At 55.7% G+C, this 25,999-nt stretch overlaps 1 protein-coding gene across 2 annotated transcripts in view; it reads left to right on the forward strand.

The window, feature by feature from the left end:
- Positions 1–24,320, forward strand: part of NOTCH1 (notch receptor 1) — a 42,569-nt gene extending 18,249 nt beyond the window's left edge. Inside the window, exons 3-34 of one of the 2 annotated variants that reach the window (XM_042052280.1) lie at positions 152–414; positions 716–1,054; positions 4,052–4,174; positions 4,325–4,558; positions 4,676–4,831; positions 4,922–5,107; positions 5,527–5,640; positions 6,270–6,383; positions 7,389–7,622; positions 7,977–8,087; positions 8,756–8,948; positions 9,181–9,326; positions 9,875–9,988; positions 10,908–11,027; positions 11,299–11,451; positions 11,769–11,997; positions 12,130–12,331; positions 12,444–12,597; positions 12,842–13,026; positions 13,205–13,337; positions 13,645–13,902; positions 13,997–14,109; positions 14,559–15,130; positions 15,838–16,266; positions 17,063–17,211; positions 17,844–18,060; positions 18,389–18,479; positions 18,700–18,865; positions 19,560–19,855; positions 20,170–20,317; positions 20,422–20,519; positions 20,975–24,320. In XM_042052280.1, the coding sequence (XP_041908214.1) occupies positions 152–414; positions 716–1,054; positions 4,052–4,174; positions 4,325–4,558; positions 4,676–4,831; positions 4,922–5,107; positions 5,527–5,640; positions 6,270–6,383; positions 7,389–7,622; positions 7,977–8,087; positions 8,756–8,948; positions 9,181–9,326; positions 9,875–9,988; positions 10,908–11,027; positions 11,299–11,451; positions 11,769–11,997; positions 12,130–12,331; positions 12,444–12,597; positions 12,842–13,026; positions 13,205–13,337; positions 13,645–13,902; positions 13,997–14,109; positions 14,559–15,130; positions 15,838–16,266; positions 17,063–17,211; positions 17,844–18,060; positions 18,389–18,479; positions 18,700–18,865; positions 19,560–19,855; positions 20,170–20,317; positions 20,422–20,519; positions 20,975–22,453 (7,519 nt within the window). In that variant the 3' untranslated portion in view covers positions 22,454–24,320. The remainder of the gene's footprint in view (positions 1–151; positions 415–715; positions 1,055–4,051; positions 4,175–4,324; positions 4,559–4,675; positions 4,832–4,921; positions 5,108–5,526; positions 5,641–6,269; positions 6,384–7,388; positions 7,623–7,976; positions 8,088–8,755; positions 8,949–9,180; positions 9,327–9,874; positions 9,989–10,907; positions 11,028–11,298; positions 11,452–11,768; positions 11,998–12,129; positions 12,332–12,443; positions 12,598–12,841; positions 13,027–13,204; positions 13,338–13,644; positions 13,903–13,996; positions 14,110–14,558; positions 15,131–15,837; positions 16,267–17,062; positions 17,212–17,843; positions 18,061–18,388; positions 18,480–18,699; positions 18,866–19,559; positions 19,856–20,169; positions 20,318–20,421; positions 20,520–20,974) is intronic. The other variant, XM_042052281.1, reaches the window with a different exon arrangement.
- The last annotated feature ends 1,679 nt before the right edge of the window (positions 24,321–25,999 follow it).

The raw sequence follows: 25,999 nt of genomic DNA on the forward strand, positions 1-25,999 counted from the left end.
TGTTCCCAGCACCTCTTTCGTCTTCCTCTTCCCAGCCCGGCGCAGCCAGGGCAGAGCCTCACCACTGCCAAACCCGACGTGCCGGGCAGCGGTGCGGGGCTGGGCCGGTCCTCGGGGCCGTCCCACTGACGGTGTGTCTCACCCCTGCCAGGTGTAGCGGTGCCTACGTGGGCGAGCGGTGCCAGCTGCCCAACCCCTGCCTGAGCTCCCCCTGCAAGAACGCCGGCACCTGCACCGCGGTGGTGCACGGCAGCACCGTGGATTACACCTGCGCCTGCCGCCTGGGCTTCACCGACGAGCTGTGCCTGACGCCCCGCAACAACGTCTGCCTCAGCAACCCCTGCCGCAACGGCGGCACCTGCGACCTGCTGACGCTCAGCGAGTACAAGTGCCGCTGCCCGCCCGGCTGGTCAGGTGAGGGGTGGCACCTGCGGACGCAGCCGGGGTGGGAAGGATGGCCTGCGACAGGGGTTAGCCCTGTGGGTGGACAGCTGCCTCTCATTTTGGGCTCAGAGAGGTGGGGAGGGTGGGCTGCAAACCTGAGTTTGGGTGGGTCCCAGCTGGGGGAACTGTGACCTTCCTGCACAGTGAGGTTTGAGGTGGGGGAATTAGTTACCACCAGCCCCAGATCCAGGTCTGCACCGCGGTGTAGATCACTGCCAGCAAGAGCTGAGCTGCTGTTTGCATCCTCACCCTCCCTCCCTGCCCTCCCCAGGCAAAACCTGCCAGCAGGCCGACCCCTGCGCCTCCAACCCCTGCGCCAACGGGGGCCAGTGCGTGCCCTTCGAAGCCCACTACATCTGCCGCTGCACCGCCGGCTTCCACGGCGCCAACTGCAAGCAGGACGTCAACGAGTGCAACATCTCCCCGCCCGTCTGCAAGAACGGGGGCAGCTGCACCAACGAGGTGGGCACCTACCAGTGCTCCTGCAAGCCGGCCTACACCGGGCAGAACTGCGAGCACCTCTACGTGCCCTGCAACCCCTCGCCCTGCCAGAACGGGGGCACCTGCCGCCAGATCGGAGACACCACCTACGACTGCACCTGCCTGCCAGGTAGGGAGGGAAAGGGATGGGGGGACCCTCTTGCAGCACCTTAGTCCACCCTAAATGAGCAGTGGCCGAATTTCCTGCAAGCTGCGGCTGTGGGAGGGAGAAAACCCTCTGGTTGTGGGCTCGTTGTGTCACGTGCTTTTGGGAAGACGTCGGGCAACGATGCCCGAGGAGGAGAGTTCATCTGGGGGCTTTATATACTTTGTGCTTCACCAAAATAGCTCTTCCAAAACAAGAAGGCCCCTGTGCGGATGCTCATATTCCAGAATAAGAGTGCCTTTTTCCGCTTTAGCTTAATCTACTTCCAGAATGGAATAATTAGCCCGGAATAGCTATTTTGGAAAGTTTCCGAGTGCTAATGGAGCTGGGGAAGGAAGACCCTCTCCGTGCTCGCTGCTGCTCCCTCCGGCAGGCTCTGGAGGAGCCCAGCAGGATTGCAGTCTCTGGCATGGAGGGCTCCTTGTGGGGGCTATCCTGGGAGCTCAGCACTCTGGAAAGGATCTTGGCACCCTGGAAAGGAGCTTGGCACCCTGCAAGCCCTCGAGAGGAACAGCAGCTGTGACAAGGCCCCCTGACCCCACCAAGCCCTTTCACTTCTGCCCTCGGAGAGTGGGTCTGCAGCGCAGTCAGGGCAGGGGGAGGAAGGGACTGAGCAGCTCCACGCTCCGCCCATCCCTGGGTCAGCTGGAGAAATGAAACCATGGAGTTTCAGCCCAGAGCCACACTCAGACCAGGTTGTGTTTGCTGGGATGAGCGCTGCTCCTTACCCGAGCCAGGCACACTGGCCAGCTGTGGCAGATGTGGAGGGGATGCCCCTGCCCTGTCCCTGGGAAGGAAGCTGTGGGCAGCACTGCGCTGCCTGAGGAGTCCCTTGTGGGATTGGTTTGATCCTCTGGTCACCCATAGCCCAGCAGTGGCCAGGGCAGGATGAAGGTTGGGTGGCTTCTCTGCTCTGCACCCTGGGCAGGGCTGGGCATTGCCATGGGGAGCTCCAGCGTCCCTCCCTGTAGCTCCTGCCCCATCTCTGCTGCAGACGTGGCATCAGGGTGGGGATGGGGTCTCCCAGATGGCACAGACCCCCACACCCTGCTGGCAGCCAGCCCACCTTAGGGGAAGATAAGTGATCCCTGCGAGCAGTGTGGGGGATCTTGTCTTGATGCCTGACACAGGTTCAGAGGTTCCATCCCCTTCCCAAAGCTTTTGGTTGCAGTAACTCAGGAATCCCATTAGCCATCCAGAACAGATCCCTGCAGCATCTCCTGCCTCACCTCCACCCCTGCACACCCAGGCTGGAGCAAAGCTCCTGTCCTTAGGGACAGTGAGGTGTGGGGCTGAGCGGGCGAGCAGTGCCAGGAAGGAAGCCTTTCCTTGCAGGATGAGCTCCCGGCGGCGATGCTCCGTTGGAGCAGCTCCGAGCCCTGTCCCGCCGGAGCGGCGCTGCCGCAGGGACGGGCAGGTGGAGGTGGCAGGAGGAGCTGTGCTGGCCCTGCCCTGCCGTTCTGCTGACAAGGCACTTTCCCTGAGCAGCCCGAGCGTCGGGCACGGCGGGGTGAGGCACGGCCCTGGGGGAGATCCCTGCTCCCGGCAGGATCAGTGCTGTCACGCCCAGCTGCGGCTCCGTGGGCCGCTTCCAGGAGATTTGCATCATGCAAGAGCTGGTTCACCTCCCGTGGGGTGGCACAGCCCCTGCTCCGGGGAACAGGGGGTCCCTCAGCACCTCCTCTGTCCCACACGGTGCAGGAGCTGCACCAGCAGCAGAGGCAGAGGGACGGGGGGGCTGTTCCTCATGATAAGGGGGTGATTGATATGCTGGTATGTGGCACAGCAAACCTGGAACAATGTCCCCTTTTCATTCCCAGAGAGGCCTGGCCCTACCGGGTTTCTTCAAGTTAAACTAATCTTGGCTGTTTTATCGTGCCATCGCTGCAGAATGTAACCCTGAGTTTAAAGTAATTGTCGTACTAATTACTCATTTGGATGGTTCAAAATGAGTTAATCCTGGTATCTAGGACATTGCGAGTTATTGCTGCTCAGGCTCAGCCCAGCTGCTAAAAAGTGAGGCGCAAATCAATGTTATCTGGTCTGGACTCCTACCAGCAATCATAAAAAGCTGTGGCTGCTCCCCATGTGATGGGGCTGGGGAGAGGAAAACATGGAGAGAGCGAGGGGAAAGCTCTCAGATGGGCCAGGGTCTGGGGTCCCACAGAGGATGAGTCTGGGCACCTGGTCCTTACCTGTGGAGGTGACATTTTGAACTGTCTGTGCAGGGAACAGCCTGGTCTGGAGCTGCAGAATGCCTTGGAGAATTTGGGGGAGCTGCAGATGGACCCTGGCACTGTGGGCTGGCATTGCCATCCCAAACCCCAAGCACCTGGGTCAGGAGCTTTGGGGGTTGTAGAGTAAATGCAGCTTTTAACACAAATGTCAGCCAGAGGTGGCTTGGCAGATGTCCTGAGAAGGGCCTGGCTGCTTTCTTCCTGCTGGAGAGGCTGGGGGTGGCAGGGTTTCCATGCTATCAGCTGGAGGTGATAACAAACCCAAGCAGGAGGTGGGCTGGGATGAGCCCAGCGCCCTGTGGGATGGTGGCTTGCCCTGGCAGGGACTTGGATCCCCCTCAGAGGCGAGCGCTGCTGCTGAGGCTCTTTACAAGTGAAATTAAAGCCGATGATTCAGCACTGAGTGCCACAAGCCTTTGTGGGAGCAGCCCTGCTTCGTTCCCGCTGGTGTGGAGTCAGATCCTCCACTGCTTGGGGCAAGTGTCTCCAGAGCTGGAGGCTCTGGCACCAGGGACACCCTGCCCTGTGCAGAGGAAGCTGCTGCCTGCCAGGCTCCAGCAGAGGCAGAGTAGGGATGAAGATGAAACCAGGCTTCAAAGCCAGCCTGGCACACACTCAACACCTGATAGCAAACACCCTGCTGGTGGTGGGGGTTGGCAAGGGACAAGGTGGTGACACAGCCAGTGGGTGAGTTGGCATCACGGCTGATGTCTCGTCTGTGCAGGGTTCACGGGTCAGAACTGTGAGGAGAACATCAATGACTGTCCGGGCAACAACTGCAAGAATGGGGGCACCTGCGTGGATGGTGTCAACACCTACAACTGCCAGTGCCCACCGGAGTGGACAGGTAATGCCAGCAGTGAGGGTGGCACAGGGCTGGGCTGGGAGCACGGGTCCTGCCCAGGGGGATGGTGGGCACAGTGTGGGCAGAGCTGTCCTGCTTCACACCGGGAGTGGGTCAGTGCCAGTTTCATGCAGGTGCCCTGTCCCCTGGCAGGTCAGTACTGCACTGAGGACGTGGACGAGTGCCAGCTGATGCCCAACGCCTGCCAGAACGGTGGCACCTGCCACAACAACCACGGCGGCTACAACTGTGTCTGTGTCAACGGCTGGACGGGCGAGGACTGCAGCGAGAACATCGATGACTGCGCCATGGCCGCCTGCTTCCACGGGGCCACCTGCCACGACCGGGTGGCCTCCTTCTACTGCGAGTGCCCCCACGGCCGCACAGGTGAGGCCCTGTCCCACCTTGTCCCCTGCCCTGCATGTCCCCTGGCTCCTTGCTGCGGTCTTGGTCCGTAATGACTCGTGTGCCCATCGTCCTTGACATGCACCTTTTGCTGCCCAGGTCTGCTGTGCCACCTGGACGACGCCTGCATCAGCAACCCCTGCAACGAGGGCTCCAACTGCGACACCAACCCCGTCAATGGCAAAGCCATCTGCACGTGTCCTTCGGGGTACATGGGGCCAGCCTGCAACCAGGATGTGGACGAGTGTTCGCTGGGTGAGCTCACACAGAGTGACAGCAGCGCGGCTGGGGAAGGCTCTGGCACAGCCAGGAGCGAGTCCTGAGAGCTGTTCTTGTGTGTTACAGGAGCCAACCCATGTGAGCACGCAGGGAAGTGCATCAACACTCAAGGGTCCTTCCAGTGCCAGTGTCTGCAGGGCTACTCGGGCCCTCGCTGTGAGATTGATGTCAATGAGTGCCTCTCCAACCCCTGTCAGAATGATGCCACCTGCCTGGACCAGATCGGGGAGTTCCAGTGCATCTGCATGCCCGGTGCGTGGGCAGCCCTGTGGACCCAGCCTTAGAGCTGGGGGTGGGTGATGGGAGGGCTTTGGGTGCCCCTCAGCTTCAGCTCAGTGCGGGGTTGGGTGAGCAGCTCCTGTGTGCCTGGGGACAGCACCGGAAAGAGAGAATTCAGTAAAGGCTGTGTAGTGGGGGGACAAGAAGTGAGAGTTGGGCACTATCGGCCCTTCCCTGGATTCCTCCTCTTGCCAATCTTGCTGGCTTGGATTGAGCCAAAGCCTGTTGATCCAAGATGGACAACCATGGAGCATCTTGTGCATCAGATCCCACCATGTGTAGAACATCTCCTGAGCTGCCTTTTAAAGACGGGGGGACCAGCTGTAACGCACCTGTCGTGTGGTTGTGCCAGCCCTGTGCCATGGTGCTGACGGTGCTGGGTCTCTCGGCAGGGTACGAGGGGGTTTACTGCGAGATCAACACGGACGAGTGTGCCAGCAGCCCCTGCCTGCACAACGGCAATTGCCTTGACAAGATCAACGAGTTCCACTGCGAGTGCCCCACTGGTACGTGGCATCCATCCCACCACCAGCATCCATCCACTGCCACTGTGGTGGAAACAAAGCCAGGACGCATCCTGACTCGAGCCAGGAATGGGCTCCTTAAATTTCATAGCCCTCCGGAATGGGCAGAGTGTAGCAAGCACCTCTTGGTGCTTCGGAGGAGGCTTCTCCAATTGCAATGAGGGGCTGAGCCCCGTGCAGGCATTGCTGCTCCAGCTCCGGCCCATGGGAGAGGGGAAGGAGGATTAAACCCCACGGCTTTGCACTTGAAAAGGCCCCTCTTTGGGAAGGAGGGCTGGGGGCTGGGGGGGCCGCACCAGCGGCTTTGAATGCGGTGTCAAAGTCACGGGGTGGAGCAGAGAATGGGGAGACGGTTAATCTGTGAAAGGAGGTTTTGAAGTTCAGAGACTTTGCTCCTCTAGAGATGTAAATAAGATGCTCTCAATGGTGGGTCGCAGCCCCGCATTCAGGGCCCCCAGCAGCCGTCCCCATGGAAACCCGGCGCCCCAGCCGGGATGCGGGGGGCCGGCGGGAGCGGGGCGGGGGGGCCCGGCGGGAGCTGCCCGGCGGCAGGGAGGGGAGCCTGGCGGGTCCGGCCGTGCTCAGGGACGTGACTTCTCCCTCCATTCCAGGCTTCAACGGGCACCTGTGCCAGTTTGACATTGACGAGTGTGCCAGCACCCCCTGCAAGAATGGTGCCAAGTGCGTGGATGGCCCCAACACCTACAGCTGCGAGTGCACCGAAGGTGAGGGGATCCTGCGTCCTGGCGGGCTGGGGGGGTCCTGCCCCATGATGTGCCATAAAACCACATTGACGAATCACTTAGTGCCCACCTCTCCAAGCACCTGCTGTGGCAGGTGTCCCCAAACCGTCCGTCAGTGGGGTCGGTCCCTGCTGATGTGATTCCTATGGAGCAGAATGTCCCTTTCCCAGGTGTTGGCAGAGCAAGTCGGGCTCTGCAGCCTGCTGGTGCCGGGGCCAGGTGTATGGAGCCTGGCACTCCTTAGGTGTGGCCCCGCAGCAGCCGTCCCACCGTGCTCCCGCCTGCCGGGGCGGCAGCGAGGGGGAAGGCAGGAAGGAAGGAATAAAGCTGCCTCTATGGGGACGCAAGGTGCAGGGCCGTGGGGGCTCGCCGACCGAAACCCAAGGAGCAGTTGCACAAAATGATGACTTGAGCCCTGGTGGCAAACAGTGGCTCTTTTGTGGAGCAGCTCCCGCCAGAAATCTTCCAGCTGAATGGCCTCTAATTAGTGTCTTGCTAATGCCAAGCCCCGATGAAAAGCTGCTATGTGGGCTTGGCGGGGTCTAGTCAAAGCTGTACTTTGTCCTCGGCTCTCCACCCCCAAACCCGGCGGGGAGGGAGCCGGCCAGGAGAATAGGAGCTGCCGGGGGGGTTATTATTCGGGGGTGCTTGCGGCCGGCCCCCCCCGTGCACTCCGGGACGAGCCGCGGGCGAGCGCGGGGCCCCGCTCCAGAGCCGAGGCAGCTTTAATGCAGGTCATTGTGCACCCCGGGACAAAGCCCCCGGGCTGGGGTCTGACCAGCCCCTCTGCCAGCACATCGGGGTGCTCCCTGCCTGGATCCCACTCCTGGGGGTCCCAGGGCTCACGGTGGAGCAGGTAAAGCCACCCCAGTGCAGTGCCTCACACCTGGACAGGATGGGAAGGAGTGTCCCTCATCACCACCTCGTGTCCCCCATCCCCACCTCGTGTCCCCCATCCTCACCCTGTGTCCCTCCTGCTGGTGGCAGGTTTCACGGGCACCCACTGCGAGATCGACATCGATGAGTGTGACCCTGACCCGTGCCACTACGGGACCTGCAAGGACAGCATCGCCTCCTTCACCTGCCTCTGCCAGCCCGGCTACACGGGCCACCGCTGCGACATCAACATCAACGAGTGCCAGAGCCAGCCCTGCAAAAACGGGGGGACCTGCCAGGACAGGAACAACGCCTACAACTGCATCTGCCTCAAAGGGACCACGGGTGAGCAGGAGGGAGCTCTCGGGGTTCCGTGCGGCTTGGCAGTGCCGGTGCAGTATCCTGCTCCCATCCTCATCCTGGGGCAGGTTGGCCCTGGGCCACCGCCAGCAGCCGCCCTGGTGCTGGGGCGGCCCTGGGGCATCCTGGGTGAGGGCGAGTTCTCCCGGTTTGGTGCTCAGCTCTGGCAGGAACCGCGCCCCAGCCGGGAGCTGCCCATGGCAGAGGCGCTTTGTTGTGGGGCAGCGGTGGCAGTCAGTGCCAGCGGGCTTCATTTTACTGCTTTGACGGGACTGGGGACACCCTAACAACACCCCTCTCCTCTTGGGGACCCCCTAACAACACCCCTCTCCTCCCCAGGCCCCAACTGCGAGATCAACCTGGACGACTGTGCCAGCAACCCCTGCGACTACGGCAAGTGTATCGACAAGATCAATGGCTACGAGTGCACCTGCGAGCCGGGGTACACAGGTGAGAGCAGGGCCTCACACCCTGGGGACCTGCAGCTGCTGGTGCCTCACAAAACCAGGACGAGGCTGCAATAAGGAGGGGGGATGCTGCCATTCTGCTTGTAGGAGGTTTTACACCCTCCAGCGCTCCAGCTTGTTCAGGAGGGCGACCCTGGCTCGGTCTGAAATCAAAGGGGTGTCTGGTGCTGCGAATTCGACTCCCGCTGCACCCACTCCCATGGGTATCAGGTTGCTGCCTTGTCCAACTGGTTTGTTTGATGGCTGCTGGAAATGGTGGAGGGCTTTGATGGGAGCAGCCCCCACCGCTCGCACAGCCCCTTGTCCTCGGGCCCGCCGGGAGCCGAAATAAAGCCTGGCTTTGTCGGCCGTGGCAGGTAGGGTTACAGGCTGAAACCTCCTCCCTTCAGTATTCCCTCCTGGACCAAAGCAGCCCAGGGCACGGCCTCTTCCCAGTCACGTTTAATGAAGGCAGGCAGGCGATGCAGGGTGTGAAGTCACCCTGCCTGCAGGGCAGCCCGCTCCTCTGCAGCCGGCACACATGTGGCCCGAGATTCGAGCCTCCAGGAGACGTTCCCTGGGTGGCTGGAGGGGGAATTGCCTGGTGGGTGCTCTCCCCACGCCATGCCGCCCATCCTTACAGGGTAACTGTTCTTGCTCCCCCTTTCCCAGGGCGCATGTGCAACATCAACATCGATGAGTGTGCCAGCAACCCCTGCCACAACGGGGGCACGTGCAAGGATGGCATCAACGGCTTCACCTGCCTCTGCCCCGAGGGCTTCCACGACCCCAAGTGCCTGTCCGAAGTGAATGAGTGCAACAGCAACCCCTGCATCCATGGGAAATGCCACGATGGATTGAATGGGTAGGCTGGAGGGTGCAGGGGCTGCTGGGGGGCTGCAGGGAACAAAGGGTCCCCAACAAAGTCTGGGTTAGAGGAGAGCGAGCATCACCCTTGAGTTGGTGCTTGTCCGTGCTCTGGGCCAGTGCCATGGGATATTCCCTGGAAGGGACAGGATTTACTGGATAAATGATGGCTGGTGTAGCCTAGAGGACCAGGTCGGACTAGATCTTTATGCCCCAATTTTTCCCCAAAGCTACAAGTGTGACTGTGACCCTGGCTGGAGTGGGACAAACTGTGACATTAACAACAATGAGTGTGAATCCAATCCCTGCATGAACGGTGGCACCTGCAAGGACATGACCAGTGGCTACATCTGCACCTGCAGGGAGGGCTTCAGCGGTAAGTGGGGGGTTGGATTGGGTGTTCTGGAAAATTTCTTCCTGGAAATGGTGGTCAGGCACTGGAACAAGCTGCCCAGGGAAGTGGTGGAGTCACCATGACTGGAAGTGTTTGAAAGGGGTGTGGATGTGGCATTTGGGGATGTGGTTTAGTGAGGAACATGGTGATGCTGGGTTAATGGTTGGACTTGATGATCTTAGAGGGCCTTTCCAGCATCAACAAGTCTGTGATTCTAAGGGTGCAGGCAGGGATGCTGCCATGTTCCCCCCATACCAAGGCCTAGGGGGGAGCTGTGGGTGGGTGCTCCCATGATGGGCTGGAGGCTTCACTTTGGGGACGGTGGAGCCCCAGGTGTGGCTGGAAGCTGTGGCAGTGCAGCCAGCCCAGAGACCTTCAGCAGAGTTCAGGGCTGGCGCTGAGCACAGGAGCCTTTCCCGGGGCGATGGGTGTGCTGTTGTCATTGTCACCATGTCCCCACTGTACCCTCAGCCCCCTGCCACCAGCACACCTCCATCACAGCCTCTTTTATTTATTTTTTCTTGACACAGGCCCCAACTGCCAGACCAATATCAATGAATGCGCTTCCAACCCCTGCCTGAACCAGGGCACGTGCATCGATGATGTCGCTGGCTACACCTGCAACTGCCTCCTGCCCTACACAGGTGAGAGGAGTGCCCTGTGCCCCACCACGGCTCTGGGGAGTTTCTTCTTCACCTGTGACACCAAACTGGTCCCCAGCACACGCAGTGAGCTGGCACTCAGCGTGAAGGCTTCCCTGACACTGCCCTGCCGAGGGGCTGCCCAGAGCCATGGCTCCACCTCTCCACAGCGCAGCTGGAGGAAATTTGCAGGAGCTTTGGGAAGCTGCCAGCCACAGCTTCCTCCCTTCCTCCTCTTCCTCCTCCTCCTGGAGGGTACCAGGGCGGTGGCTCGGGGGCAGCAGCACCCAGGGCCGCCCCACTCACACCCCACCGTTCCCCAGCCATGATGCCCGTGCTGGAAAAGGCGATCCAAGGCCGAGGGGCCGGGGATTCTGCTGAGCCAATTCCTGTTTGCCGGCCCTGCGCTTCCGCTCGCGCAGCCAAGCACAATTGCAGGAAGCCATGAGCAGTTTCCTGCCCTCACCGGTGGCCATAGAAACCCCTGGGGGGACGGGGACTGGGCAGGCAGGGAGGGGAAGGCTCTGGAAAATAGCAAAGGCCAGTTCAGGAGATATTGGCTGACAGGGAAGATAAGGGTTTGGAGGGAACGTGTCCCTTGGCTGGACGTAAACAGGAAAAGCAGCGGAGAGGGAAGGGGGGAGGGAGTGCAAGGGGGGAAAGACACCCCGAGCAGCACTTCCCTGCCAAAGGAAGTGTGCAATGCTTTAATGCAGCCCAGATAGCCAGGGCTTAAAAGTTTGTGGGGATCTGGGGTCATGGGTGACCAGGAGTGGAGGAGACAGCCCCAGCTAGGCTGCCCTGGGGTGGTGGGGAAGTCCAGAGCCTTCCCCAGTCTGGCAGCAGCCCGGGGCAGGGGATAACAGGGTCTTGGGCTGCCTGTCATTTTGGAGGGTGTCAGCGGGTGCTTGTACCTGTGCAGGAGCCACCTGTGAGGACGTGCTGGCCCCCTGTGCTGGCAGCCCCTGCAAGAACGGCGGCGAGTGCCAGGAGTCAGAGGACTACAAGAGCTTCTCCTGCAGTTGCCCCCCTGGCTGGCAAGGTATGGGCATGGCCCTTTTGGGGGTTAGAACCCCCCGCTCCCCTCAGGGAGGGAAAGGCAGGGGGAGGGAGGGAAAGGCAGGGGGAGGAAGCCAGGCCTGTGAGAGGGTCCTGACCTGCCCCGTGGCTCAGCTGGGTGGACAGGATGTGACCATTGCCTGCATCCCTTGGTTCCTGCCCTGGTGCGAGCGGTGCCCAAGATGTCATTGTCACTCCCAGGGCTTTCACCAGCACCCCCAGCCCACACAATCCCTATCCTGCTCTGTCCCCAGGTCAGACCTGTGAGATCGACATCAATGAGTGTGTGAAGAGCCCCTGCCGGAATGGGGCCACGTGCCAGAACACCAACGGGAGCTACCGCTGCGCCTGCCGGACCGGCTTCTCCGGCCGCAACTGCGACACCGACATCGACGACTGCAAGCCCAGTAAGAGCAGGGGCTGCCCCCAGACTGCACCCAGCTCAGCCCTGAGCCTCGTGGCCTTTCCTGGGGCTGGGACTCTCCTCCCCATGCATGGCCCAGCCCCGGCTGCCTTTGTGGCCTGGGCAGTGCTGCAAGCCCTGTTGTGGGGATAATGTGTACCATGGGTTCTCCTTGTGTCCAGTCTCCTGGTGGGGTTGGTCTGGCTTCTGCCCAGTCCCTGGGCTCAGTCCCATTCTTCCACATGGCCAGGGAATGTGTATGGGGACAGTGCTGTGGGGCAATCCCCATCACATCTTCACATGCACGTCCCTCCTCTCCAGATCCGTGCCACAACGGTGGCTCCTGCTCTGATGGCATTGGCACGTTCTTCTGCGAGTGCCTGGCTGGTTTCCGTGGGCCCAAGTGCGAGGAAGACATCAATGAGTGCGCCAGCAACCCCTGCAAGAACGGGGCCAACTGCACCGACTGCGTCAACAGCTACACCTGCACCTGCCCCTCCGGCTTCAGCGGCATCCACTGCGAGAACAACACCCCTGACTGCACGGAGAGGTACAGTCCTGCCAGCTGGGACAAGGGGCTGAGGTCCCTGTGCTGCCCCATAGCCCTGGGTTGGTGTGTGGGGCCTTTGGCGTGGAGCGCGAGCAGCGGTGACTCACTGGGGTGCGATGTCTGTGTCCCCAGCTCCTGCTTCAACGGTGGCACCTGCGTGGATGGCATCAACACCTTCACCTGCGTCTGCCTGCCCGGCTTCACAGGCAGCTACTGTGAGCACAACATCAATGAGTGTGACTCCAAGCCGTGCCTGAACGGGGGCACATGTCAGGACAGCTACGGGACGTACAAGTGCACCTGTCCCCAGGGATACACCGGGCTCAACTGCCAGGTACGGGAAGCTTGGCTGGATGCTGTTGTGGGGATCCGGGGGTCACTGCAGTCTCCACTCCTGCAGAAGCCCTGCTGTGTTCTGACCCTCATCTCTTGCTCTGCTCCCCCAGAACCTGGTGCGTTGGTGCGACTCCTCTCCCTGCAAAAATGGGGGCAAGTGCTGGCAGACCAGCAACCTGTACCACTGCGAGTGCAACAGCGGCTGGACAGGGCTCTACTGCGATGTCCCCAGTGTGTCCTGCGAGGTGGCTGCTAAGCAGCAAGGTAAGGCCCTGCCATGTGTACAGGGCCAGGCTGGGGGCCCCAGGTGTCCCCTGTGCTGGGCACTGAGCAGGGATGTGGCCAGTTCTCTTGGTGGGGATCTTTGGCACAGAGTGATCTCAAGGATTGCTCTAGCAATGCATCCCAAGGCTGTGATTGCCTGTGGGATGTGTGGTGGTCAGGACATGGCCCTGTGATGTGTGGGTGTCGCCGAGGTCCCTGCATCTCACTCTGCTCTCCCTGACAGGTATCGATGTAGCACATCTCTGCAGGAACTCGGGGCTCTGTGTAGACACTGGCAACACCCATTTCTGCCGCTGCCAAGCCGGCTACACCGGCAGCTACTGCGAGGAGCAGGTGGACGAGTGCTCCCCCAACCCCTGCCAGAACGGAGCCACCTGCACAGACTACCTGGGAGGCTACTCCTGCGAGGTGGGTGCCTGGGGGGCAGGTAAAAAAGCCCCAGTTACTGCCTTTCTGCTGCCCAAGATGCTGCCCTTGGGCATGATGCCCCTTTACCAAGTTGGAGACTGGGGTGCTGGCTGTGCTCCTGCAGCCATGTGGGAATGGAGGGAACCTCTCTGATATTTCTCCTCTTTCCTCCTTGCAGTGTGTGGCTGGTTATCATGGAGTTAACTGCTCAGAGGAGATCAATGAGTGCTTGTCCCACCCGTGCCAGAATGGAGGAACCTGCATCGATCTCATCAATACGTACAAATGCTCCTGCCCCAGAGGAACTCAAGGTAAATTAATTCCCCAGGCTGGGGCATTACTGGGCTGAGTGCAGATATCCTTGGATTCTGCTCATTAGCTGCTCGGGCTGGCAACAGCAAATGCAGCGGGCGAGGTTTGTGTTTGCTCACGGGCTTAGCCATCAAGGCCACGCGGCCTTGGCCACGTGGTGCCATGTCCCTCCTGCCCGAGAGGTGGCTCAGGCTGCCACTGACGTGGTCAGGCTCAGCCCCTTGGCAGGGAAGGCTCACACAAGGGAGCAGCGGGCCCCCCGATACTGTTTGATGAGCTGTGTGGGTTGTTCCCCCATCTCTCTAGGGGTGCACTGTGAGATCAATGTGGATGACTGCAGCCCTTTCTTTGATCCTGTCACCCTGGGGCCCAAGTGCTTTAACAATGGCAAGTGCAAGGATCGGGTAGGTGGCTACAGCTGCATCTGCCCCCCTGGCTTTGTAGGGGAGCGCTGCGAGGGAGATGTCAACGAGTGCCTGTCCAACCCCTGCGACGCCCGCGGCACCCAGAACTGCGTGCAGCGGGTCAACGACTACAAATGCGAGTGCCGACCTGGCTATGCGGGTGAGCACTGCATCCCCTCTGCTCCCAGCCTGCAGCCCCTCCAGGCATCCCTGCATGCCTTCCTCTGCTCCTCACACACTCCTCTCCCTCGCAGGCCGTCGCTGTGACACCGTGGTGGATGGCTGCAAAGGCAAACCCTGCAGGAATGGGGGGACCTGTGCTGTTGCCAGCAACACTGGCCGTGGCTTCATCTGCAAGTGCCCCCCGGTAGGTGCCTGCTCCTCTCCAGCTCTGGGCAAGGAATGTTGCATGGGCACAAGGGGTGGTCAAGAGGCCAGTTTAGCCCCCGAGGCTTCCCAAGCTGGGATAGGCAGGGATAGGCATGGATGAGAGGATGCTTTGCTGTGGGTTCATCCATAAATGTGCACCCTCCACGCTTGCAAGGATGCTGGAATAGAGTTAAGGAGAAGATGGCTCAGGCCTGAAGGTAGAACAGGCTGAATGTTATTTGCACCACACAAAGTGGAGCAGGCAGCTATGGAAAAGAGCTCCCTTCACTTTGAGGGGATGCTCTGACAGGCTTTACATTCAAGATTATTCTTGCCCATCGGCAGTTTTAGAGGGTGAGTTTTAGTTTCCCAAAACACACGTGTGTTAACGCTGCCTGTAGGACAGCATCAGCGATTCTGACTCCCTCCTTGCTGTGCCCTCCCCAGGGATTCGTGGGTGCCACCTGCGAGAACGACTCCCGCACCTGTGGGAACCTGCACTGCCTGAACGGTGGCACCTGCATCTCCATCCACAAGAGCTCCAAGTGCATGTGCACGCCGGCCTTCACGGGCCCCGAATGCCAGTACCCAGCCAGCAGCCCCTGCACCTCCAACCCCTGCTACAACGGGGGCACCTGCGAGTTCTTCAGCGACGCCTCGCCCTACTACCGCTGCAACTGCCCCGCCAACTTCAACGGCCTCAACTGCCACATCCTCGACTTCGACTTCCAGGGTGGCATCGGGCAGGACATCATCCCCCCCAAAATCGAGGAGAAGTGCGAGATCGCCGTGTGCGCGGGGTACGCCGGCAACAAGATCTGTGATGGGAAATGCAACAACCACGCCTGCGGCTGGGACGGGGGCGACTGCTCCCTCAACTTCAACGATCCCTGGAAGAACTGCTCCCAGTCTCTGCAGTGCTGGAAGTATTTCAACGATGGCAAGTGTGACTCTCAGTGCAATAATGCTGGCTGCCTCTACGATGGGTTTGACTGCCAGAAATATGAGGGGCAGTGCAAGTAAGTGGCTTCTTTAAAACCTTCTTGTTTTAAAGCCCGTGACCTCTGTGGTGACTCTCTGGTCCTTCTGATTGCATCTGGTAAAACTCCTAGACTCAGGCCTGCTGTTCACTTCCAGCATTCTGTTCTGCTGCCTGTGGGGCTGCAACTCAAGCAGCCACATCTCCCTGTGGTCCTTCTGAGTTTATATCCACTTGGAAGCTCTCTGAGCTTGACGCTCTGCAGATGGCTTCCCTGTCCTTGCTTGTATCACTCCATAGAAGTGAATTCTCCAACTCACAGCAGTAACACAGTCAGTTTCAAGGCAGGGAGACCCCAGATGGAAGAGCAGCCAGGAAACATGATGATGTTAACATCCAAGCATTTCCCAAACATTGTCTTTGGCAACAGCAGGAACTTAGTCCCAGATTCCTGGACCAACTCGGGTCTTAGTAACTATTCTGTGTCCCCATGCCTTCTCTGAGTCACAGTAATTTGTCCCTTTTTCTTCTATAATTTAACAGCTGCTCTCTCTCACCTGCAGAGGTGAATGCTGCAGGAAACAGCTGCTTTCTACTTAAACTGGTTTAGTGTCTGTCAGGGTGAAGAATATTTATACAAAAGAGGGATCCCTGTGGACCCACCACTGTTTTTGTCAGCAGATAGGTGTTATTTGCAGTACTTGGTCTCATTCTTTCTTTTGCCTTTCTTCTTCCTCCTCCCTCCAGCCCTCTGTATGACCAGTACTGCAAAGATCACTTCTCGGATGGTCACTGTGACCAGGGTTGCAACAATTTTGAGTGTGAGTGGGATGGTCTGGACTGTGCAAACAACATGCCAGAGAAGCTGGCAGATGGCACGCTGGTGGTGGTGGTCCTCATCACCCCCGAGAACCTGAAGAACAACTCCTTCAACTTCCTGCGGGAGCTGAGCCGTGTCCTGCACACCAACGTGGTCTTCAAGAAGAACCCCAAGGGGGAATATATGATCTTCCCATACTATGGCAATGAGGAGGAACTGAAAAAACATTACATCAAGAGGTCCACAGAGGACTGGTCAGATATGTCCAGTGCTGTCATCAACAAAGTGAAGAGCAGTCTCTACTCCAGGGCTGGCAGGAGGCAGAAGAGGGAGCTCGATCAGATGGACATCAGAGGGTAAGAGGGTTCCATTTTCTCTGAGCAGCACTCTGAGTTTGCTTTCTGTGTTGATAATAGTAACACGCTAGGAAGGGAAGGATGTAGGCCAGATAACTGTGTTTAGATGTTGCTTTCTGTGTGAACAGAAACCGGATTTTGCTCTCATGTGGGAAAATGGAGTGATCATTCAGGAATCCCGGGTACAATGCTGCGCCGACTCTCACGATTGAAGGAGTCCTGTGCATTGTTGGGAGCCGGGGCTGGGCTGGGTGGGACCTGGAAGCAGAGGTTGGCCTGACCGACTGTCTGACTTCAGGAAGTCATTAAGTTAAGCCTCATTTTCTCCCTGGGAAATGCTTTCTAGAGCTTTGTTGTAAAACTCAATTACTGCAATCTGTGTTTGGAGATCTTTGGTGTAAACATACACATCTAACCTGCTCCCTCTCCATGGACTCAATCAAAAACCACCGAAGGCAAAGGAGTTAGAGCAGTGAAAATGATGTGAGAAGATCTGAAGGCTCCCAAGCAGCATTATTTAAGATACTGTAGTGTCTGGGTAATTTTCAAACATTGTGAAACAGAGCCTCCCATCCATTCCTGTAGATAAAGAGCTGGATTTTACTGCATTCACTGAGGCAAATCCAACAGACCATGAGTGCGAGCTGCAGGCTTTGGGCCACAGGGAAGCAAGGAAATGGGTTCCCACCTTCTAATTCCCACTGATGGGGGTTAAAGAGGGCAGGGAGACAGGGCTCACCCGTGTCCTCTGTGTGGTCATCGCTCCCTGTTCCTTATTGACTCTTCTCTCTCACAGATCCATCGTCTACTTGGAAATTGATAACCGCCAGTGCATCCAGTCATCTTCCCAGTGCTTCCAGAGTGCCACCGATGTGGCAGCATTCCTGGGAGCCTTGGCCTCCCTCGGCAACCTGAACATACCCTACAAAATAGAAGCTGTTAAAAGTACGTACAGCTGGTCAGCCGGGGAGGAGAGACAGCCAAAACTTTCCAGCCTTCCCCAAGTTTAGTTATCTGTCAATTGGCTGCATCTGAACACAGTCTGGTTTTAATAACCTCACTTTTTTTTTTTTCTCCCTTAAGTCTTTTCTTTAAAAAAATTGGAAACACACTTTATTATTTTTGCTTATTCCAGGTTTTATTTCAAAATCATTATCACTCTAAAAGTTATTAAAAAAAGAAAAGAAAAAGAAAACCCAAGCAGCTCCAATCAATCAGTGACATGCAAGGAGCTGAAGTTTGTATCTTGAAAATCCCCCCTAAATCCTTTTGTCTTAACAGCTCAATGCAAGCGCAATGATTTGAAGTTTGCTAATCCTTTTCCTTAAAGGAGAAAAAAGTGAAGCTGTCTCCTGGTGCAGGCTGCCTTTTGCAGCCGAGAATTTGCCGATAGTTTGCAATTCTGATTAATAGCGTATAAAATGACCTTATTTTGGGGAGGGGGGGTTGGAGGGGGGGGCTGATTTAGATCAGACTTAGGTACCTCTATTAACTAATTTTCCTTCATTTCCACTCTGTCCCTGGTTTGCTATGCAGCTTAATGTCTCAGCATCTCTTTGTGCCCCACTGTTTTGTAGGTGAAACAGCCGAGCCCACGAAGAACTCCCAGCTGTATCCTATGTACGTGGTGGTGGCTGCGCTGGTCTTGCTCGCCTTCATCGGACTGGGAGTGCTGGTGTCTCGCAAGCGGCGCAGGGAGCATGGGCAGCTTTGGTTCCCAGAGGGCTTCAAAGTGACGGAGTCGAGCAAGAAGAAGCGCCGGGAACCCCTTGGGGAGGATTCTGTTGGACTGAAGTGAGTAATTTGCTTGCTAACCCCATAAACACGGCGCAGCAGGGCTGCTCAGGGCTCTCCTGAGAGAGCCCGTCGGAGTTTTGTTCTCCAGTGCGTCGTATTGGTGTGGCAGGGAGGAGAAAAATCAGGGGTCTTAAAGTTCTGCATGGGGAAAAAAGCGGTGTTCCATCTTTGTAATCTGTTTGCACTTGGTAAAAAATGAAATGCAGCCTGAGGGGAACCTCCTGGAAATTGGTTGATTCTTCTTTCAGTTTGTGTACGTACATGGACACAGTCCATCACGGTTTCTGCAGAGGAGATAACTTTTTGTATGGCTTTATTTTTAAAGACCCCTCAAAAATGCTTCGGACGGCACGCTGATGGATGACAACCAGAATGAGTGGGGCGATGAGGAGACCTTGGACACCAAGAAGTTCAGGGTAAGCCCTCTGCCACATTCCCTCCCTATGCTGCAGGCAGTCACTCCTGGGTTTGTCACAAACGGAGCAGAAGGATGCTCAGGGGCCCCTCATTGCTGCTCCCAGCTCCTTTGCAAACCTGCCTGTGACAAGCACATACCTTGGAGCCTCTCAGGGCTTCCCAGACTGGAGCTCAGCCCAAGGTGCTTTTCTGGGAGCTCATTCCCTGCTGTTTCCTCAGTTCGAGGAGCAGGCAATGCTGCCGGACACAGATGACCAGACAGATCACAGGCAGTGGACACAGCAGCACCTGGACGCCGCTGACCTGCGCATTTCCTCCATGGCTCCTACCCCTCCACAGGGGGAAATTGATGCTGACTGCATGGATGTCAACGTCAGAGGGCCGGGTAAGGACCCCTTGCACTTCTGCACTGGCTGTCAGCTCATGTCAAAGCCTCCCTCAGCCCCTGCAGGGAGCAGCCCCATGGCCCTACCTGTCCCTTGTTGGAACAGAGTCACTGCTACAAATTCTGCACCACAGGGTTGCTGTTGTGTGTGATCTAGAGAGAGACTGTCCCATTTTGCTTTCCATGAGAGCTCTTTTGTTCAGTCACTGAGATGGAAATTACAGAAGTACCTATTAAATCACCCAGGTTCTCTCTGCTGCTCCTATATTCCTCTCCTCCCACCCAACTGTACATTTCACATTCTTTTCAGGTCTTTAACAATGGTTAATAGGTTTTTAAATTCTTACAAACACTTGGTCTTCCCCATGTCTGTGGAACTGTGCTCTGAAATAATGAAGGTATTTACCACACTCGGTTTGCTTTGAGCAGCCTTCCTTACAAACTGCACCTTACGTGGTGCATGTGCAAACGAGCAGATGAAATAGGGAAAGCACTGAGTGGCAAGATACCACTAAGGAATTTCAGATCCATATCAGAGGAAGGATATCCGTGTTTGATGTTCAGAACTAGTCAGGAACTCAGTCTTGGTGCACCCAGGAGAATAAGCATCTATCGCAGACAGAGCGTCTGGCTGAGCCTCCTGCATTACAGAGGGTAAAAAGCCTTTTTTCCCCGGGCTCCCCTGTGCTTTCAGACGGCTTCACCCCCCTCATGATCGCCTCGTGCAGCGGAGGAGGGCTGGAGACCGGCAACAGCGAGGAGGAGGACGATGCTCCTGCCGTCATCTCGGACTTCATCTACCAGGGCGCCAGTCTGCACAACCAGACTGACCGCACCGGCGAGACCGCCCTGCACCTGGCCGCCAGGTACTCCCGCTCGGACGCTGCCAAGCGCCTGCTGGAGGCCAGCGCTGATGCCAACATCCAGGACAACATGGGCCGGACACCCCTGCACGCCGCCGTCTCTGCCGATGCCCAAGGAGTCTTCCAGGTGATTGATGCTTTGGCCACCAGTTTCGGGGTTTTCAGGGGGAAATAGTGGTGCCACGTGAAGAGCCTTATCACAGGGTCTCCTGCTCACCTGGGCAAGGTGTGGGGTCACAGTGTTAAAAAATGAAGCCCTTGCTGACTTGGGGCACAGCAAAGCAGCAACCCCACGGCAGCACCCCTGGACTGGGAGCAGAACTGGAGAGATGAACCTTTGGAAAGGGCGTTGCAGGTCCTGAGGCCTGGATACCTGGAGTGCCTTGCTGTCTGCCCCTCCTAACGTTTGTGTTCCCTCTGCTTTGGCCCCTCTCGTGGCAGATCCTGATTAGGAACAGGGCAACAGACCTGGATGCCCGAATGCATGACGGGACCACTCCCCTGATCCTGGCCGCTCGCTTGGCTGTGGAGGGGATGCTGGATGACCTCATCAACTGCCACGCTGACGTCAACGCCGTGGATGATTTAGGTACTGAGGCAGCTAAAACAGCCCAGACATGGGACAAAAGGGATGCTTGCTGCTTATCTTAGCACTCACCGATGTGTGTTGTATTTCATGGTTTTCCTCTCCAGGCAAGTCAGCCCTGCACTGGGCAGCTGCTGTGAATAACGTGGAAGCTGCAATGGTCCTCCTGAAGAATGGTGCCAATAAGGACATGCAGAATAATAAGGTAATATCTCCTAGGCTGAAATATGCAAGGGAAGAACCATTATGGGAGTCTGTTAAAGAGTAATTTCTGGCTAAAATACAAATGCCTGGCACTGAGTCTGAATTGATTGTTCTGCTGTGAATGAAGTTGTTGGATTTAGCTCAAAGGAGCACTGTGGGATTTGGCTGTAGGGGTGATGTTGAGGGGCTGTGCAGTGCTTGGTGGGCAGTTTGGTACAGTGTCTTTGTGGCCACCTCCAGCATGTTCTGGGTCACTTGGGGGTTCCTGGTTTGATATCAGTACAAGGAGATGACTCAGCAGGGTAGGAAAAAGCAGGAGCAAACCCTCACCAGAGGAGAGATGAGGACAGACCATCTCTGCCACCCAACAACATGAAGTTGGGCATGGAGCTCAGGGCAGTGCTAGCCAGGAGAATCCATGAACTCAACCCTAACCAAACATTGCTGGCTTTCCAGGAGGAGACTCCACTGTTCCTGGCAGCCAGAGAAGGGAGCTACGAAACCGCCAAGGTCCTGCTGGACCATTTTGCCAACCGGGACATCACGGACCACATGGACCGCCTGCCGCGGGACATCGCCCAGGAGCGCATGCACCACGACATCGTCCGGCTGCTGGACGAGTACAACCTGGTGCGGAGCCCTCCCCTGCACAACGGCCCCCTGGGGGCACCCACCCTGTCCCCCCCACTCTGCTCCCCCAACAGCTACATCGGCAACCTCAAACCCGCCGTGCAGGGCAAGAAGGCCAGGAAGCCGAGCACCAAGGGGCTGAGCTGCAATGGCAAGGATGCCAAAGACCTCAAAGCCCGGAGGAAAAAGTCCCAAGATGGAAAAGGGTGTCTGCTTGACAACTCCAGCGTGTTGTCTCCGGTGGACTCCCTGGAGTCGCCCCACGGGTACCTCTCAGACGTGGCCTCTCCCCCACTGATGACCTCTCCGTTCCAGCAGTCCCCTTCCATGCCTCTGAACCACCTGCCAGGCATGCCCGATGCCCACCTGAGCATCAACCACCTCAACATGGCGGGCAAGCAGGATATGGCCATGGGCAACTCCAGCAGGATGGGCTTTGATTCGGTGCCGCCGCGCCTGTCCCACCTGCCGGTGTCCAGCCCCAGCACGGTGATGAGCAGTGGCCCCATGAGCTTCTCGGTGGGCGGCGGGGCCGGGCTGAACGGGCAGTGTGACTGGCTCAGCAGGCTGCAGAACGGGATGGTGCAGAGCCAGTACAACCCCCTGCGAGGCAACCTGCAGCCCGGGGCGCACCAGCAGCCCCAGAACCTGCAGCACGGCATGATGACCTCCCTGCACAACGGGCTGCCCACCACCAGCTTGTCGCAGATGATGAGCTACCAGGCCATGCCCAGCACCCGGCTGGCGTCCCAGCCCCACCTGATGCAGAGCCAGCAGCTCCAGCAGATGCAGCAGCAGCAGCAGCTCCAGCAGCCCAACCTGCAGCCGCAGCAGCAGCAGCCGCAGCAGCCCCAGCAGCCGCCGCCGCAGCCGCAGCAGCAGCAGCAGCACCACAACCCCGGCTCCAACGGGAGCGGCCACATGGGCCAGAATTTCCTCGGTACGGAGCTGAGCCAGCCCGACCTGCAGCCGGTGAGCAGCAGCGCCATGGCCGTGCACACCATCCTGCCGCAGGATTCCCAGCTGCTGCCCACCTCCTTGCCGTCCTCCCTCGCCCAGCCCATGACCACCACGCAGTTCCTGACCCCACCTTCCCAGCACAGTTATTCCTCCCCCTTGGACAACACCCCCAGCCACCAGCTCCAGGTGCCCGACCACCCTTTCCTCACGCCGTCTCCGGAGTCGCCGGACCAGTGGTCCAGCTCCTCTCCTCACTCCAACGTGTCCGACTGGTCCGAGGGCATCTCCAGCCCTCCCACGAGTATGCAGTCACAGATGGGACACATCCCCGAGGCCTTCAAGTGAAGGAAGGTGTTTTAGAGACTCTCACTGGGAGCCAGAAGCTCGAGGGAGATCTTTTTTTTTAAAAGTACACTGGATGCTTTTATTAAAGGATCCTTTTTAAATATGTTTTTATAAAAAAGAAAAAAGAAAAGAAAAAGACAAATTAATTCCTTTTTTTTTTTTTTTTTTTTTTTTAGTATTTATTTATGTACTTTTTATTTTACATGAGAACACTGCCTTTTTATTTATATGTTCTATTGTTAAGAACTCAATGTGGGACACCAGTTGTGTTTGGAGAAATCAACAAATTAGGTTTTTATAGGACGTTCTCTTTTGTTTGGGGGGGTTCATTGTGTTTGATTTGAGAGGAAATGTTTATGTAAAGCTATAAGCGACGATTTGTGATTCTGAAATGCCATTAATTTATTTTTTTTCTCTTTCAACTCAGAAAGAGAGGTGAGAAAGAAGAGGGGAAGGAAAAATTGACTAAAAATACCACTCCTTAAGGGGAAAAAAATTAAGTATGGACAAATTTTTTTAATGTACTTTAAAATGTTTCCTTTGCTATTATATGAGAGGACATTTTATGGTACCATTCACGAATCTTTGTTTAAATTTCAGTATTATATAGTTGTACATTTGCCTTGATAATAGAAATTTTTGTTCTCTCTTGTTTTTATATATATAAAAATATATATATTTAAATGATTTTTATGATCTTAAAAAAAAAAAAAAAAAAGAAAGAAAATCAGGATTATAGACCTCTAAGAACAGTTTCTAAGCTAAAAAAACCCAACTACAAAACATGAATACTGTCCCCCATCAAAAAGAAGTATATTTGCCAAACTTCCAAGAGAGCAAGCCCATAACTATGGAGTATATACACAAAGGAGACTTAATTTTACTTTGAATATCTTTACTGTTTTTTTTAATTTTGTTTTGTTTTCGTGTTTGAGTAACTGTTTAAGAAATAAATGCCAATATAAACTTTGTAAACGACATCCTTATTTTAAGGATGGCCTGCCTATTTTTAAAAGAAGATGTGTCTGGTGGTGCAGACACCCTGAGTGAGATTACAAAGCATTATCACACTGCCACCCCCACGTGCTCGCCCGGCCCCAGCTCCTCTGGCAGAGCCCTCACTGGGTGCCCAGTGGGATGTGCTGCTGGTTTTGGTGGGAGGCTGGACTGGCCAAACTGGAGGGCGAAGGGCCAGCACAGCTGTGCTGTGAGACGTTAACATTTTGTTCTGTGACGTTAGCCTGGAGTGATGCATCTTTTTTTACACTGATGTGCACTCTTTCTGTGTATCATGTAAAATACAGTATAAGCCTGTGGCAGATTTAATGTTTGTAAATATCTTTTTTTTTTGTTTGTTTGTTTTCAAGAAAAGGTGGATTTTGTTTCAAAAATCTAAATGAGCGAGTCTTAAATATATCATAAATATATCACCTTATAGAGGTGTTGGAATATCACTCACTCGGGTGCAAAAGCAAGCAGACACCCTAAGACTAGATAATGTGTATGGGACAGGCAGATAGAGAGCAGTTAATCAAGAAAACCTAAGAAAAGGGTTCCTTTTCCTCATTCCTTTCTATTAGAACACCAAATAAAATGGATATTCCTCAAGGCACAGCGCCTTGCTGAGCACTCATCTTAGTTAACATTTCAGACCATTGTTATCGTGACACGCCTAATATGAGTGATAAAAACATCACGTGGTGTTGAATCTTCCTATGTTTTATAAACTAGAGTGTAGTTTAAGAAAAGATATCTTCTGTAATAAAGTTATGTACATGCAAAGTTGTAGTTTGCAAAAATGATGTATTTTTTTTGGTTAACTGATTTGCAATAAATGATGCTTCTGGGCATCTAGATTTTACTAAAACTGGAACTTGGTGTTTTTCTTAGGGGTCAGTTGAATTCTGGATTTGACACCTGCCGTCTTTCAGGGTTGCTTCTTGCACACAGGGTTGGAGCTTCCCCAGCATCTTGTTCTCTGTGTAAAAACTCAGAGAAGAGCTTTGGACAATGAAAATTTCTCTTTAATTTCTGCTAAACTCACTGACTTGAGACACCTGAGCCAGGCAGGAGGAGCTCTGCCCAGGTAGCTCTTTACCTGCTGTGGGTGCTCTGATATCCTCAGGCCATCGGGTCAAGATCTAAATGGAAAAATTGTTTTAAAGACTGTCCCTCACATCTTCAAAAAAAACAGGAACAGCAGCACCAGAGGGATAGTTTTACTTGTGTCACTCCACCATCCAGAAATGTTTGCTGTCCTTGCTGTACAATTAAATTACCGTAAAGATTTTTAAGGTAATTTAATTTAATTTAATTTCACTGAATTCTTTCTCTACCCCACAGGGACTCTGTAGTGCAAATGCAGCTGCAAAGTCCCCAAATAACTGGATATAAATAGCGGAGCCATTGACCTCCTCCCAAATCACATAAGCCTGGAATGCTGGTATTTTCCACTCCGTGGCTGGGGAGGGAGAGAGGTTGTGTGTGCACGGGGCTGGGATCCAGCCCCAGACAGATCCAGGGCCACCAAACACTTGCTGTACGACTGGTCAGCAACTGGTGCCATGACAGTGGCGTTTTATGTGCCACCCACAGCAGCAAAACTCACCTTCAGAGGTCAGGGAGGTGACATTGCAGGAAAGGGAACATCAACCCCCATGGAAAGGGGTATTTTAGCAGAGAACAAACCCCTCCTCCCCCTGTAAAATGTGTCACCAGCGAGGATCTCAACACCCAGAGGGACATGCTGGAGATGGGCTTCCCAGGATGTGTCTTCCCCCTGCCTGTGTCTGCTGCATCCCATCTGGGGTGCACTAAATGGAGTGTGTCTGCCTCCAGCGTGACTCACACATGAGCTGCTCATGAATCCCACACAGCCCAGCCTTCCAGGCTTCTCCCACACATTCCCATCCCAGCACAAGCCCAGCACGGCTCCAGTGCTGCCAGTGGGGCTGGCAGAGGCTCATCCCAAAGCAAGGAGACATTAAAAGATCCTCTCCTGCCCGGTCCAGTGTACTACAGCCAAGTCACTCATGGGCAAGGCGGAAATTTGGCCTGGAATAGATTAAAAAAAGGGTTTACGAGGACATGGAAAACAACGTGACATTGCAAGAGGCAACACATGTGGCTCGTTTAACAAGAGGGGCTGCAAAGCATGGGATTTTCCATGAGGAATGGGCAGAGGGACAGCACAAGGAAAGAGGGGGCTAAATACCATGGAAAGAAGCAAACTAAGAGATATTAATTAATTGGCCACAAGGTCATTTGAACTAGAAGTCAGTTAAGGTTTTCTAAGTAGCAGAGGAGTAAGGATGCAAAAATTTAGGTTTTAAGTGTTTAGCCCCAAGTGATTTATGTTTATGAGGCATCCGGTGACCAACAAACTCGTGGGTACATGAGATGATTGTCGTGTCACAGATCCAGCTGGGATTGAGGCAAAGTTAAATAAGAGACAAGAGAAATTACCCTAGTTTCAAACTCTTCTTTCACACTTAAGGCTTTCCCACCAACTCCCTGTCCAGAAGGATTTGTCTTCCCACACCAATC

This window comes from Corvus kubaryi, unplaced genomic scaffold (assembly GCF_017639235.1).
Source record: "Corvus kubaryi isolate FWS band 111438036 unplaced genomic scaffold, C.kubaryi_AGA036_p1.0 78, whole genome shotgun sequence".
In the NCBI taxonomy this organism is placed as follows: Eukaryota; Metazoa; Chordata; class Aves; order Passeriformes; family Corvidae; genus Corvus; species Corvus kubaryi.